Here is a 14,646-nt window from a genome sequence, read left to right on the forward strand (position 1 = left end):
TTTGGGTTGGGAACAATGCTGGATAATGTAGGGATCATTGGTGGAAGGTGTCAAAATAACCTCCCACTAACCAGCTTCTGGTTAAGAATATTATCATTCACGGCTAAAATGTACTTTAAGATTGTTTATGAAAGTATATTTTGATTGGCAATTTTAACTATATTGTTTTAAATAAAAGTATAACCAAGTCTATTTCAGAATAAATTCACACAGGATTGTGTCAATCTTGTTGAGGAGTCATACCAGTAACATAAAAGAAAGTTTATACCCAAGAAACATTTTTACCAAATTTAGGAAGGCACATTTCTGCTTCCGGGTCCTAGTAGCTGATGGATCCCAGGGCTTTGTATTGTCAATTCCTAACAGATCCCAGTGATTTAGCATTGATTACCACCACTCTCTGTATACCCACCATACTTAAAGTGATCAGTATTCTTGTCCTAAGTCTGTATACTCTGTATATTTCCAACTGTGCTGTCTGGACTTAGTTTCTATGCAGTGTTAAAATATTTTCAAGGTTTAACTTTGTCAACTCCTTTAGGATTTGAAAAACTTTAGTCAAGTCTCCCCTTACCCTTCATTGTTGTAAGTTATTTGACAATTTTATATCTTTTAGCTCTGGGATTAGTCTGGTTGCTCTTCGCTAGACTCTCTCCAAAGCCACAATGTCCTTTTTGTAGTACATTGACTAAACTGTTAGAAGATACTCGATGAACATTCATATACTTTATTTATTCCACGAATGAGGACAGCCAAATAACTGATGAGTCTCTGAAAAGGTACACAATTGGGGTTTTTATGGCGATCGTCTTGAGTGAAATTACCACAATGCTCCATGACCGTTCATGGAATATTCTGTTTATAAAAATGAACAAAGTACAATGTACTGAACAGATGCATTACTTTCCTCAGATCTAGCTCTCCATCTGTTTAAAATGTTTAACCCTGCATTAAATGTGACTGAAAGAGCACAACTCCTTGTTTAACAAATTGCGAACACACTTAGACACACGACTTTGAGAATGTCACTAAAAATACATTTTAAACACAACTTAAAAACGTGCCTACTAGAAAAACAGGGTCTATTAACAGCTGAAACGTTGGGGCTTGCTGAGTTTAAACAAGCAAAGAACAAAGGAAGACTTTTACAAATTATTTATCATAGTATTAATCAGGAACAAGTGGACTGGAGTCCTTTCTTAATATAATTCAAATAAACACCATGAACTAAAACAAAAGCATGTTGCCACACCAGCTGGATTTGAGACGGGATAGACTCTATAGGAATAGATGTAAATAAACTTGATAAAATGGATACCAAAACCTCCATATGGAAAAATGTACCCTTTGTATAGCCCTAAAAACTAATCAAACTTTTTTAAATGCAAGGGACTGCCTTCTCAAAACTGTCTGCTTTTGATGTCAGAGCATTCATGTGCTCTTAATCTACAGCAAGGTCAACACAAAAGGCATCGAGCACAGCCAGAAAAGAGCAGCAGACATTTGTTATGAAAACACTGATCTCTTTCCTCCCCGTCACAATTAATTCAGCTCTACATGACTAATAGAATTAGCTTCCACCGTTCAGATGGCACAACATTAAAAGCATTCCCATCACTGAACTGGTGAACTTTTTAGATGTGTGACCAGACAAACTTTTTGACATATTCATGGCCTTAGCGGTTTTATGGTCAGTGACCAAATACAATCCATTAATTCCAGGACTCAGAACACATTTATCTATGGAAAGGCATAATGTGAATTTGTTATGTTGGTAAAACACTGAAATGTTGCTATAGCCATTGCAAGGTATATATCAAAATTGTTAATCCAAGTGCCAACACTTTCAAGATAACATGTCAGGCACTTTTTATATTACTGTGGTTATTTAAAAAGCCTAATCAAATCCTATTCTCCAGGGCCATGGGTTAAAAACTAAATGTTGTATCCTCTTTGCTTAAAATTAACTGGAATAGTTAATTTTAAAATTAACCCATCCAAGGAGTCATCATCTAATGGGAATGTCCTGATGTTAAAACATCGTGGCAGTGAAATGGTTTAATTATACCGACACCACCTGCAATGGAACTTAATTGAGTGTACTATAAAGCGTCAGAAAGCTAGTGGTCTGTATCATTAATATGGCCTTATCGTTAAAATAATGTGTTTATTGCTATAGCCCCATTTGGTAATGCAGTATTTACAAATATATACTTGAACTGAACAAATTAGCACAAGAAGAAAAGGTGCACTTAAAATAAATGATCCAAAGTGTATAGCGATTATACTACATTCATATACAAAAATTGCTATTTATTTCTTAGCAGACGCCCTTACCCAGGGCAACTTACAGTTGTATACAAAAAATACATATGAAGAATTACAGTACAACTTAGAGCAAGATACAAAATACAATGACTTCAGTCCTAATAAGAGCAAATACAAGTACGATTTGATATCGGGGCAGTTCAAGAGCAGATAACAGTGTTGATAGTTATATCAGGGTTAGATACAAATGCAGGTGAAATACAAAATGTATTTATTGGGTTAAGTTAAGTGCAGGATTGAATACAGTAAAATAGGGAGCAGATAAGTGCAAGTTAAAGTGCATTAAAGTGCTATATTGTCCAGAAGGGAAGAGTTTTACAGGTGTTGTTTGTATATAGTAGTATCAACATTACAAAACAACAACATGTTCCTACCTCTTTGACACTCATATTCATCACAGCACTCTCCGGGGATTCCCTTTCCTTCCATAACCAGGACCGGCTGGTATCCATGGGAACACTCCCTTTCTTCACAGACACGGAAGTTGCAGGTGCAGAATGCTGGCACTGAAGGGCAGCAGGCTGCTGGTGGAGTGTATGTCTTGCTCAGCACAGAACCCTTGGGGCAATCCAGAATAGGTTGTTTTGGGCAAGTGACTCCAGCACACTTCAGTTGATCTTCAATAGACAAAGAACCAATACAAAATGTCAACACTTCACAAAATCCACGCTTTAACAAAACATAATGCATATTTCTATAAACTGCTTAGATTATTTTATTCTAAGACCCTGAAATTAAAAGTGAGTCACCAGTGACGTAGATTCCAGAAATATTTTCGATCTATGGTGCGGCTGGTGTCTTTTTCATTGAAGACATTTTAAAGAAATCTTACAGCTCTATGCAGGGGGTTCAATCATTTGCCAGAAGTAAACTAAACCGGCTGCCAGGTTCCTGTCACAGGTATTGTGGCAGTAACGCGAACGTTCGCTGCATTATTATTTTTAAGTGCAAAAAAATATATGTATAGTTACACTGTTTTCAGAAATGTGAATTTTTCACAGGGAACTACATATTACAGAGCATTGGGTACATTTCACGGAAATCCTGTAATCCGTGAGAACAGTGAAAAAATACAGCCTTAACCATAATTCTCCAGCCTTACCAATGCTCTAACATGCTGTATTACACTTTGCAATGCTTTTGCTATGGGAAGCTTTTATAAGGAAAGCTTCTGTACTTTTCAAGGTATAGCAAAAGACATACAAATCTAGGAGGATCTAAATTATAACCCCATTTCCAGGGATATGCATTCCTCACAGGGGATAAAAAGGTCACATGCAATGATGACTCAATTTACACTTCAGATGTCAGTGGTTGCAATTTCAGCCTCCGTGCCACTATAAAGTATATTTTATTCACCGACTTCTTTAATGAAGTGTATAACTCTGAGTTTACTCGTTATTTAATAATTAGCCTTCATACGTACAGTACTTCTATATCTTTGCAGGCGTACGGCTGAATTAAAAAAAATACCAACGTGAACACCAGTTTGTGGAAGGAAAACAAGCTAATTCAAATGCAACTGCTTTTTAAATGAACCTGGTATTTGTCTTCGGATGTAGTTACAAGGAACTCATTCATAAAAGTAACCAAGTCAGAAATGTACTACTGTATAAAGACTGTACTGTGTGTATAAAAGCAGCATAGTCACCTCGTTTTGCTTAATATTACCATCAAAAACTAATTTTCTGGAAAATTTTAAAAAGACATAGTGGAAAATGGAAACACGTTTCATCTTTCAAAAACTTGCATTCAGTTGGTACCGATAATAGGCTAATAGGATCATTTGGAGGCAGGGAATGCAATTTAAAAGTTTAAAAAAGTGGTCAAAAACCCCCCCAAAAAAACAATTAAAACAATACACACACCTTATGAGAACAGTTGTAGCAACACATGGGAACATCCCATGTGTTGCTACAAAAGGTCCTTATGTACCCTTTAAGGATATTATTTACGGATTATGGCCACTATCTGTGGTCCCAAATTAATCAAACCTCAGTTTAATGACCTAGGTGACAAAACCAACAAGTAACCTGCACATTTTCAATAGGAGTCACTATCACAACACCATACAAACACTTTAATTTGCTTTAATTTAAACACTGTAACAAATAATGCACAGTACAGTGCCAGTTTATTTCACCACAATATGTACTGTAACAATCTCAATTTTAGAGCAACAGGACACAGTACTTTTCATACATGTATTATTAGAATCATACATGAATGTTTTGTACTGGACTGTCATGCAGGTGCATTAAACTGGGCCTAATGTATTGTGCTACATATGTTCCAGTGAACATTTTGACTCTTATTTGTATTTTAAAAACACACACTGACTTCAACGTTACGAAGACCTATTCAGTGCATGTAATTTAGCATCTGAAGTCATATTTGCACTATAGCAAGTTTGTAACCCTTCACTTTTTAAAATGATTCACCCCTGCAATATGATGCTAGTAGAGGATATGTTTCTCAGCCTTGACATTCAGGTTTCCGTAAGACGATCCCGGTGAGTTTTTAAACAGATGAGACGAAAACAAAAAAAAAAAAAGTCTGGATAGTTGCCCTTTTACAGACAGCATACCGTTTTGATTTCCACAAAGATTATATTAGACCGGATCAAGTATTGTTTTGAAGGATTTCTTACGTATTTAAGATCCTACTTCATCAAAAAAAAGCATGATGCTGTAATCAAATGTTTGGGATAGCGGTGTTTTGATTTTGGAGTAGAATTGTTTCACCTGCAGACAAAATGTTGGGTTTGAAGGATCTAAACAGCGACAGATCTAAATATATCCCATCTTAACTAAATATGAATCCTCCCGATGTGTTCCTTCATTACTCTATCCTGGCCATGCATTTCCATCTACTTGTTTGCCACACAGGTCTGTCTGCATGAAGTGGTTATGACTAATTAAACAGTTCCGATTCTGTCATGCACTTCCATGAGTCATGAACTAATATGCACAGTTTTGAAAGAGGTACAGGCGAGATGTATTTTCATTTAAAATATATAGCTCTATGGAATACTGCTAGGTTAAAGAAAGTTTTCAGTTTGCATGTCTTACTTTCACATAGTCTGTTCACTTCCAAGGTAATCAGCAGAGTCTCTGGGGTTAAAGGATGTTGGTCATATGGGGAAGTAGCTGGTTAAAGTGATTAGTAACAAATCGTCTAATAAATCTTACCGGTTTTGCACGCTCCACAATATGTTATACTTGCACAGGCTACGTCAACACTATTTGAAAGCATGTCTTGCAAATAGAGGTTAAAAAAATATATATATATCATCTGTAACATGTGCTTAAGCTGTGTATTTGTTTGAACAACAGTGCTATTAAAGGCGTGTGATTAAGATCAAATGAAAAGACCCCACTATCTCAAAGCACGTGGCATGGCAGGAGTTTGAAAAAGGTTCATTTTAACTGGACAACACCCATACAACTGTGTACCAAATATGAAGACAATATCTCAAAGTGTTCCGTCTCTATTATACAGAAACCTAAGCAACTATATTGGGACAGAGGTCCATTTCTAGACCATATAAAGACATTGATAAAGACTATACACCTGTCGAAATGTTTACGTTTCCTATTACTACTTCTACACACTAGAGAACCATGAACTTCTAAACATGAAGAATGATAAACAGATTAACAGCAGTAATACATTTCAAGATGCACAACATAGCAAGTCAGAATAATTACATTATTATTCTACTCATTCCCCACAATGTATACCAGGAGGCTGTGTGGTTCAGTGGTTAAAGAAACGGGCTTGTAACCAGGAGGTCCCCGGTTCAAATCCCACCTCAGCCACTGACTCATTGTGTGACCCTGAGCAAGTCACTTAACCTCCTTGTGCTCTGTCTTTCGGGTGAGACGTAATTGTAAGTGACTCTGCAGCTGATGCATAGTTCACACACCCGAGTCTCTGTAAGTCGCCTTGGATAAAGGTGTCTGCTAAATAAACAAATAATAATAATTAAGCCTATAATGTGCACCTTTTTACAAAACTGTATGCACGAGGCACACAGTATAATTGGGTAATCGTATACAGGACACCTTTGTAAGTGAGATGGCATCACCTCAATGGGATTATCCTACTAAAATGTTTTAAATAAATACATTACAATACCAACTATCAAATAATGAATACTAGTGCTTCAAGCAAGCGGTGCACATTATTCAAGGGATGCAACCCAAGGATGCTCAGTCTTGCATCTTAGAACATTTATAGTGTGATTTAGGATCCAATAATTACATGTATATGCAATCCACATACTCACGCAAGTACTGTACGGTAACTGCAAAAAAAGAATCTCCAGCAATCTCTATGTCATCACGCTCAACTGCTTTGTTTGTGAACAAACCACTGCTGTATTTTTTCACTTGTTTCAGTGCCGCCCAGGCAGAAAAAGTAAATGAAAAACGATCACCTGTCTTACTTCACAGCTGGTGGCACATCTGGTTTTGTTTGCACCCACAACACTTTTTAAATCCTCATTGTGACTGCATGTGCTACTTCCTTAGTGTCAGGGACTGTAACTGTATACGCCACAAATTAGTAAGAATTAAAAATGCTTTACGAGTTCATTCTACAGTAATATAGATTACCCTGTCAGCTGTGATTCAGTATTAGGTACTGTAGTAATTTCCAACAGACACAACCCACCAATTTTGTAAGCAGTAAAGCTAAATCAATTTGGTCTAGACAATCTGTTGAATGTCTTCACTGTTATATCTATTATAAGCCTCTAAGTGGCTGAACTTTTAATAGCACATAAAGATTAAAAACGGTGGCAAAAGGGAAATTGTTTTATCACCACATAAAGACTGAATGTAAACAATGCATCTCTCTTACTTTTCTAAATTGCATTCATGAAAGAAGCAGTTCTCGGTGTGTATTCTCTTCCATGGTACAGTATAAGGGTGCAGTCTTCTGCTGCTCAGTTGTGCTCTTGTAGGCAGAGGAGGTTGTGATGACAGCCCAAAGTTTACTCATGGAAAAACTACACAATGCAAGTTCTGTTCACTTACTGACTTTGGAATCAAGTCAGAAGAGAACAAAGCCGTCTTAGTGCTGCTGCCCTCTGTGGTTTTGGTAAGTCTTCAGGTTTTATATAGTTAGTACGCAAAGGGATAACGGGCCTGTTTTTCACGTAAGCCGTATAAATTTGGAGGCGTGCCATTTGCAGTTCAGAAAATTCAGCATTGTTAACACCATAAAGCAGCATTGAGAACAAGCTTATCCCACAGGAAAGGCAACAGTAAAAATAAATATTAGACACACTGCCTGTCAAATAACCTCCTTCAAAAGCAACCAGACAGTGCTGCTAATGTACAGTATAGTCACTTAAGTAACGAATGGTTCATGTTCGTTCACTTGATCAGTGTTTTCTGCCACAAGTATCTAAAATAAAAATCTAATATTAAATGGCAGAGGCCTGAGGTAAAAGGATTCTACATTAAATCCATTCAGTTCAAATGCAATTTTTGTGTCAAGAATGACTATGCAATCAAAAATAGCTGAAAGGGCCTGTAAGATGGACAGGGAAATAATATGTCAAGTAAGCTTCTTTATTCTTTTTTTATATCTATATCTATAAAATACTATTTATAGTAAAGGTCTCATCTTTTTTTTGGGCAGAGAGCTGCTTCTGTCTGCTGCAGGGACTATCAAATTGGGATCAAATGAAACTCTGAAGGATAATAATTCAAAACGCTAAGCAGTAACATTTTACATTAGAAGGGGTTAGCCACCTGTGAGTTTGGTGCATTGCAGTGTGGGCAATTCATCCCCACCACGGCTGTGAATTCAAAATTAGAGCGATCAGTACAAAAAGTAGATTGCCATGACCTATAAATCGACTGTATGCATAACAAATTTAAATAATTTGGACATGCAGATACAGACAAATGCCGTAATACCGATTCTTATACTTTAATAGTGTGTCCAAACCACGTTTCCTCACAACTGAAGTGGTTCTCTAGATATCTTAAAATGTGTGACACTGACAAGCAGACAGCCTCCATAGAGGTTATGATTGTGTTGGTGCCAAAGAAGGTCAACAGCAAGTTTCTTCATAATAAGGCAAGCGGTTCCCCAGATATGTGACATGCATCCACCTCCGTTATAACTAGAGGCCAACTAAAAGTATCAGTAACATGAAAAATAAATATTTGTCTGGTTTTATTTTTAGTGTTGCTACTCAAGCTCTGAATAGCCTCCCAGATACCCTGAGATGATGTTTAACTCAATAGTTTGTTGAATTTGACAAGGGATTCCCTAAATAAATGAAAAAAAATCACAATTGAAAATGTCATTTTAGAAGTTCATTGAGGAATAATCTCCTGAACGTGACCAAACACAACAATGTATACAGTACTGTGTTGGGTGATGGGCTGCTGTGAAACAATGGTCTGTAAATTACACAGAGCACTTTGGCTGTAAGCGCCAAGTTAAGGGCACTAGTGGACACCCGTGAACATAAAAACTTAAGAAAATTATAAACGAGAGGATGTTCCTAGTAGCTGATTTATCTCAAAACTTTCTCAAATTGGGTTTTAAAGGACCCAGGTGATGCTGCCTCACAACATGAAATCTGAGCAATAGTTTGGTTTACATCTAGTAGTATCGCAGCAACACAGTTGCTATGTTGTTTTGACACTGCTGTATTTTACAGGGACTGTGTGTTCACTGACTAAGAAATGAACAGAGATATGCCCGGCAAACGGAACAAACAACCAGCTGCCAAATAACACTTCCCACAGTGCCAGATCGTGAAATTCAAAATAATTTCCAATAATCCATTTACTAAGTCCTCCATACAAAAACACAGTTTGGGCTGACATTTTCCGGTATTTATTTATTTATTTTTTTTATGAGGTGCAAAATACAGCTATAAATCACTCATCTTTAAGAAGAACATATTTGTTTTAGGTTGTCTTGGATTCAACAAGGGAGAAGACCAATTGAAATAAGGGCAAAGTGTGGGGTCTTGCCAAGCAGCTGAATCACTGCAGTTTCCAGCACTCAATATAAGCAATATTACCAGTAGTATTATTATATTGGATTAAGTTTACAATGGTGTACCATGGTAAAAGCATACCCTATTTACAGTGTAAAGCATAACAGCGTGGGAAGCATTAGCAAGTATGATAAAACACAGACAAAACAGCATGGTAAACTGCAAACTGCAGGTCTCCAGCCCACCCAAATTCTCACTAACAATAAATCTCGTCTAGGTAATCATCTGAATGGCTACATTTACAACCAAAAATAGAGGTAGCATGTTATGATTGTCGTGCTATTATTCCAGAAAAAAAATCCCTCGAGAGCCTGTCCTTTTTTATTTTGACAATGGTTTACAACAAACATCTAAGTGCTGCACAACTGGGTGTCATGTTATGTTAATTAAGGATAGGTTGTGCTAATATTTCAGATATCACGCATAAGAACGTACCAATAATTAAAAGTGCATTGCATTAAAAAGGGTGTTTACAATGACTTCGTAAGATTCTAGAATATTACATAAACATTCCAATTTTGCTTACCTAATCGTGGCCATCTGGGTTTGCAGCAGGTGTGACTGGAGCGTTCTACTGTCATCTCTGTTTATCTCCAAGGATGGTTAAATGTAATTATTTGTTAAAATGTTTGTTAAAATTCCCTCATAGCACAAAAGGAATTCCTTAATGTGCTGTGCTAAAGTTGTGTCTGAAGGTTCGTTTGTTATCACTGCATCCGTCCATGACATAAATACGGTTTTTCATGTACATCCTCTATGAGTAACAGCCATTAAAGTTAGTTCCTGCCTAATATCTGTGAATTTGTTCAAACACCTGCAGTGCTACCTAGCATTGAGAAGGAACTGAAGCCCCACCTGCAGAAAGACATATGTACAGATTGTATAGTATACAATTAGGGTTTGGGGAAGCTTAGTGAGTTCAACTCGCCACACCAGTACTCTACATTATAAACATCCATCCATCCATCCATTATCATTAACCGCTTACTCCTTTACAGGGTCGCGGTGAGCCGGAGCCTAACCCGGCATACACAGGGCGCAAGGCGAGACTACACCCTGGAAAGGACGCCAGTCCATCGCAACATTATAAACAATTACTGTATAAAGTACTGTACATGAAAATAAAATAAAAAACACATTTAGACATAACAATATTGGGCCATGTTATAACAACAATAAGGCACAACACGGTGTGCATTACTGTTCACTAATTACATTCCTGGGTCAAGTTATTAGTTACTTATAAAATAGTTTTATTTGTTTCCATTTTATGGGCTCAATTTACAAAGACACTCTACCTAGACGTAATTGCTAGTCTGAGCCAAGTTTACTTCTGTGTTTAATCACTGGAGCTGAGCACCTGAAAGTCAGAGTCACCACATGCTGTTTCAACTGTTTCACCTTTCCTACATGCAGAGGAATGTCTTCTGCCCACAATGATATTTCATGTGTATATATAAATGAACTTTGTCATGCAGAAGGGCAGAGCCGTCATCTATGCCTATCACCTAAAGAAAAAAAATATACCAACATGGTATTAAGAAGCAACTTCACATCAACATGGAATCTGGTAAAGTATCTATTGATGTTTTCATGGTGTATCTTGCATGTAAGGACACCGGTGTCACCTATGGGTAGCTTAAAGTGTAAGTATCGGGGTTGCCCACGTGTTGCTACAACTGTTTAAATAACTTTTCATTGTTAACATTCTGACAACTTTTTTACACTTTTAAACTGTTTTCAAAATGACTGCTCTAGTGCACTGGTGTTTGAGATCTGTCCTCTACTGCAGGAAAAACATAACAAGTGCTCTGGCTTTTCTGTTCCGTACCACATCATGGATTGTTATTGCTATCTTACCTGTTTGACAATGTAGGCAATAATCCTTACACTATCAGTGTACTAGAGCGGCTATTTTGAAAAGAGATTTGAAACAGACTTTAAAGTTATAAGTGTAAAAAGTTGTCAGGATGTTAATGAAAACAGTTCCCAACACGGGGGGACATATAACGCTATATTTTTTGGAACCTCACGCAACATAGATGAAGAAATAATAGAGGGAAGTAATCCTTTTTAAATATTGCAATCAGAGTCATTTCAGTGTAGTTTTACCGTGTTAAGTCAAAAGGATACTGTTCTAGCAAGGTCCAAACTGCGTGCAATGATGTTTCTTATAAGAGACACTACACGTATTGCCTGATTATAAATCACAAAAAACAAGGCTGTACTCAGGAGCTATAAAAATAAAAGTGTTTGTGATGATTGGTTGATTTCTTATTCTGTAAGTGATTGCACTGCATTTCCAAGACTGAGTTTGAATACAACAAAGCAATATACCGTCATATATCAAATACACTTGCTCAACAGCACGATACATAACCCACGGCTCTATCGCCAGTAGAACAATAACAATCAGAAACACAATAACATGCATTTACATATTACAGTGAGGGTCTCACCCTCACACCCCTCACTGGCTGCATGGGATGGCAGACTGTAGAATTGAGCCCTGAGCTCTGTGATCATTGTGGGCGAAGGCAGGCCCGATGAATGACAGTTAAAAAAAAAAAAAGCATAACACTGGAATATACTAACTGAAAGTGGCAAATTTAAATATTGAATTTGACTTGAAATGTGTTGATTTAGCAAGCTATCCTTTCTGTGCAGTACCTGCCTATGGTATCAATAAACCACAATCCCCAGATCTCAATCCTTTTCAACATGTAGGAATGAACATGAACAGCTTGAGGAATTGTCACCTCTGCCTACCTCTCTACACTAGTTGTGTGTAATATTAAAGACTGAATGGAGCAAATCCCTCAAAACACCTTTCAGCACTATGTGGAGTCTTTGCCACGCTGTGTCAAAGTTGGAGTCAGGGTCTTAAAGTGGAAAGCCAGTGTATATTTCAATTTTAGTACCATTTATTAAAGGAATGTGCCAATACTACATACGCTTCTAAATGCTTTTAATGTAATAAAGGTAAATTGATCTCTTTAAACTGTACCCTTAAAAATGATGGCAACATTGATGCCAGTATCCCAACTTTCCACCAAGAATTAATAAAGTCAAAGTCACTGTAGTCTACTGTCTCAACCTCAACCTACAGTACCAAAAACCAGCAGAAGAAACCACTTCCAAAGGCGACAACTTGTTCTATTTCAAAGTAAAAGCATCCCATTCATACATATTGCTTTTCCCTTTGTGAAATAACTAGGAAAAACTATGAAAGCCAGACTGGTGGTATAGCTGACCACAACATAAGCCTAGGGCTCAACCAGTCAGAGCGAGTTAGGGTGATTGTATAGACATTATGGCTGGCCAACAGGAGCTGGCATTGAGGGTAGAATACGTGGATTCAATATGCAATCTCAAACTGTGACAACAGCAAAGAAATGGGATGAAAGAGAGCTGAATAGCGCTTACCTCTTTACAGAATACAGATGTGATTAATGGTTGTGTGTGGTCAGTAATGCGTACACTGTAGAACTAAGAGCAAGGCGTGTGGCCAGTCACTTCCATCTGCTCCCGGGAAATCAGGAATTGTGACCTTTTCAAGTGTTTCGTTGAGACTCCAGACCAACACAATTCAAAACACAACAAACAGCACAAAATGCAAGTTTCAGCACCAAAATATAGGATCCCCATATTGTTATGAACGGAAATATGACAAGATCATTAATGATAATATATCCCCTTCAGTCACTGTGTGCATGATCGTACCATGTTAAGTTTCCTATCTATGTATATATTTTATAACGCATATAAAAAATATATAATAATAATAATAATAATAATAATAATAATAATAATAATAATAATAATAATAATAATAATTTCCATTACACAAGAGTATATGTTAAAACTTCATTCTGATTTGAACTCGGCTCTCGCCAAGATAAGCACCAACTAAGACGTAGCTTTACAGTAAACTAATGTGATCCATATGTGTCTCCATCCATTCGCGCTTCCTTCCATATGATGATGTAGATATCCTTCTGTCAGATGTTGATGGCTGAAGTGTAATGCTGGCTCCAGGGATCAGCTTATTGCCTCCCTAGCGCATCAGCACACACAACGGCTGCGATGCAACTATAATAATAGTTAAGTTGTGTTTACTAATAGAAAATATATTTTAATTTTTAAAAAGTCACTCAACTCTAATGTAAGCTTGAGTATACATTGTGGTAAATAAGAACCCCCACATCCTATTAACTAGTGGCACCCAGAGTAGCCTCAGGATCTTTAAAGTGGAGGACTGAACTTGATGCACAGGTAAATCAGTGTGGTAGAGATACAGTGGAGCGTTTTGAGAATTGCTTGTAAATACGGTTGTAACAGGAAAATGCCTACAGGCAATAAAGCAATAAAACAATGTTTATTACATAACTAAATACAGACCACCTGCCTCGGCTATTTCCTGTGCTTGAAAACGACTTGTCAAAAGTCACATCCCAGCAGGAACCGACTGCTAAATCAATGGGTTTACCAAGTACAATGTTTTTTCCCCTATTATTTCTCCTATTGAATAATAATTTAAAAAAAAAAATCTGTCCGATTATTCTGAAAGACCACAATATTATAACAAGACCTTACTATCAATTTTCTAGCATTCAAAATTCTAATGCAATGACATTGCAACACTGTATATAGACTGTTAGTATTTCCAATCAGTGGGCAATATATTAATTACTAAAGAACACTGAATACCCATAACCTCACTTTTGCTTTAAAGTGCACTCAAATTTCACTCAATTTGTTTCCCTGTATTACTGATAGTGAAACAGAGCCCGATCTTGATCCAAGAGGTTAATGAATCCAATCATGTTGCCCAGTACTGTATCTCTCAGGCAGCTCCCTCTGTCTGTGATCACAGAAGGTTCAGTTAAACGCTTTGTAAATTTAAATTCAGAGACACCCGAGGAATGTTAAACCATTACTTGCTACACTGCTCCATTCACTATACAAAGCATTGATAACAGGCAGTCAGCTATAGCAGCAGAAGTAACAGCACTGACTACAGAACAAGCAAACACAGGCTAACGACTAACAGATGGAGACACTAAAAGGGCTTTATGCAGGAAGAAACAGCCCTGAAATGTTGTTTGGTGGTTCTAGTGCATGCTGCTTATGTGTTGCCTGCTTTGTGTTGTAGTTTAATAACAGGTTGTTGCACCATTACCTAGAAGTATAACCTTTTAGATATCCTTTATAGTTTTGAATAGTTTATTCATGAAACATTAACTAACTGTTTATTAAAACCTGCTGGGAGAAATTACCTTACC

The 14,646-nt window shown here is 37.1% G+C and overlaps 1 protein-coding gene across 1 annotated transcript in view; it reads right to left on the minus strand.

Moving 5' to 3' along the window:
* Positions 1-14,646, minus strand: part of LOC117417960 (cysteine-rich motor neuron 1 protein-like) — a 35,950-nt gene that overhangs the window by 17,129 nt on the left and 4,175 nt on the right. The window contains exon 4 of the mRNA XM_058987419.1: positions 2,703-2,945. Coding sequence (XP_058843402.1) covers positions 2,703-2,945 — 243 coding nt within the window. The remainder of the gene's footprint in view (positions 1-2,702; positions 2,946-14,646) is intronic.

The sequence above is a fragment of the Acipenser ruthenus genome, chromosome 15 (assembly GCF_902713425.1).
Source record: "Acipenser ruthenus chromosome 15, fAciRut3.2 maternal haplotype, whole genome shotgun sequence".
Lineage (NCBI taxonomy): Eukaryota > Metazoa > Chordata > Actinopteri > Acipenseriformes > Acipenseridae > Acipenser > Acipenser ruthenus.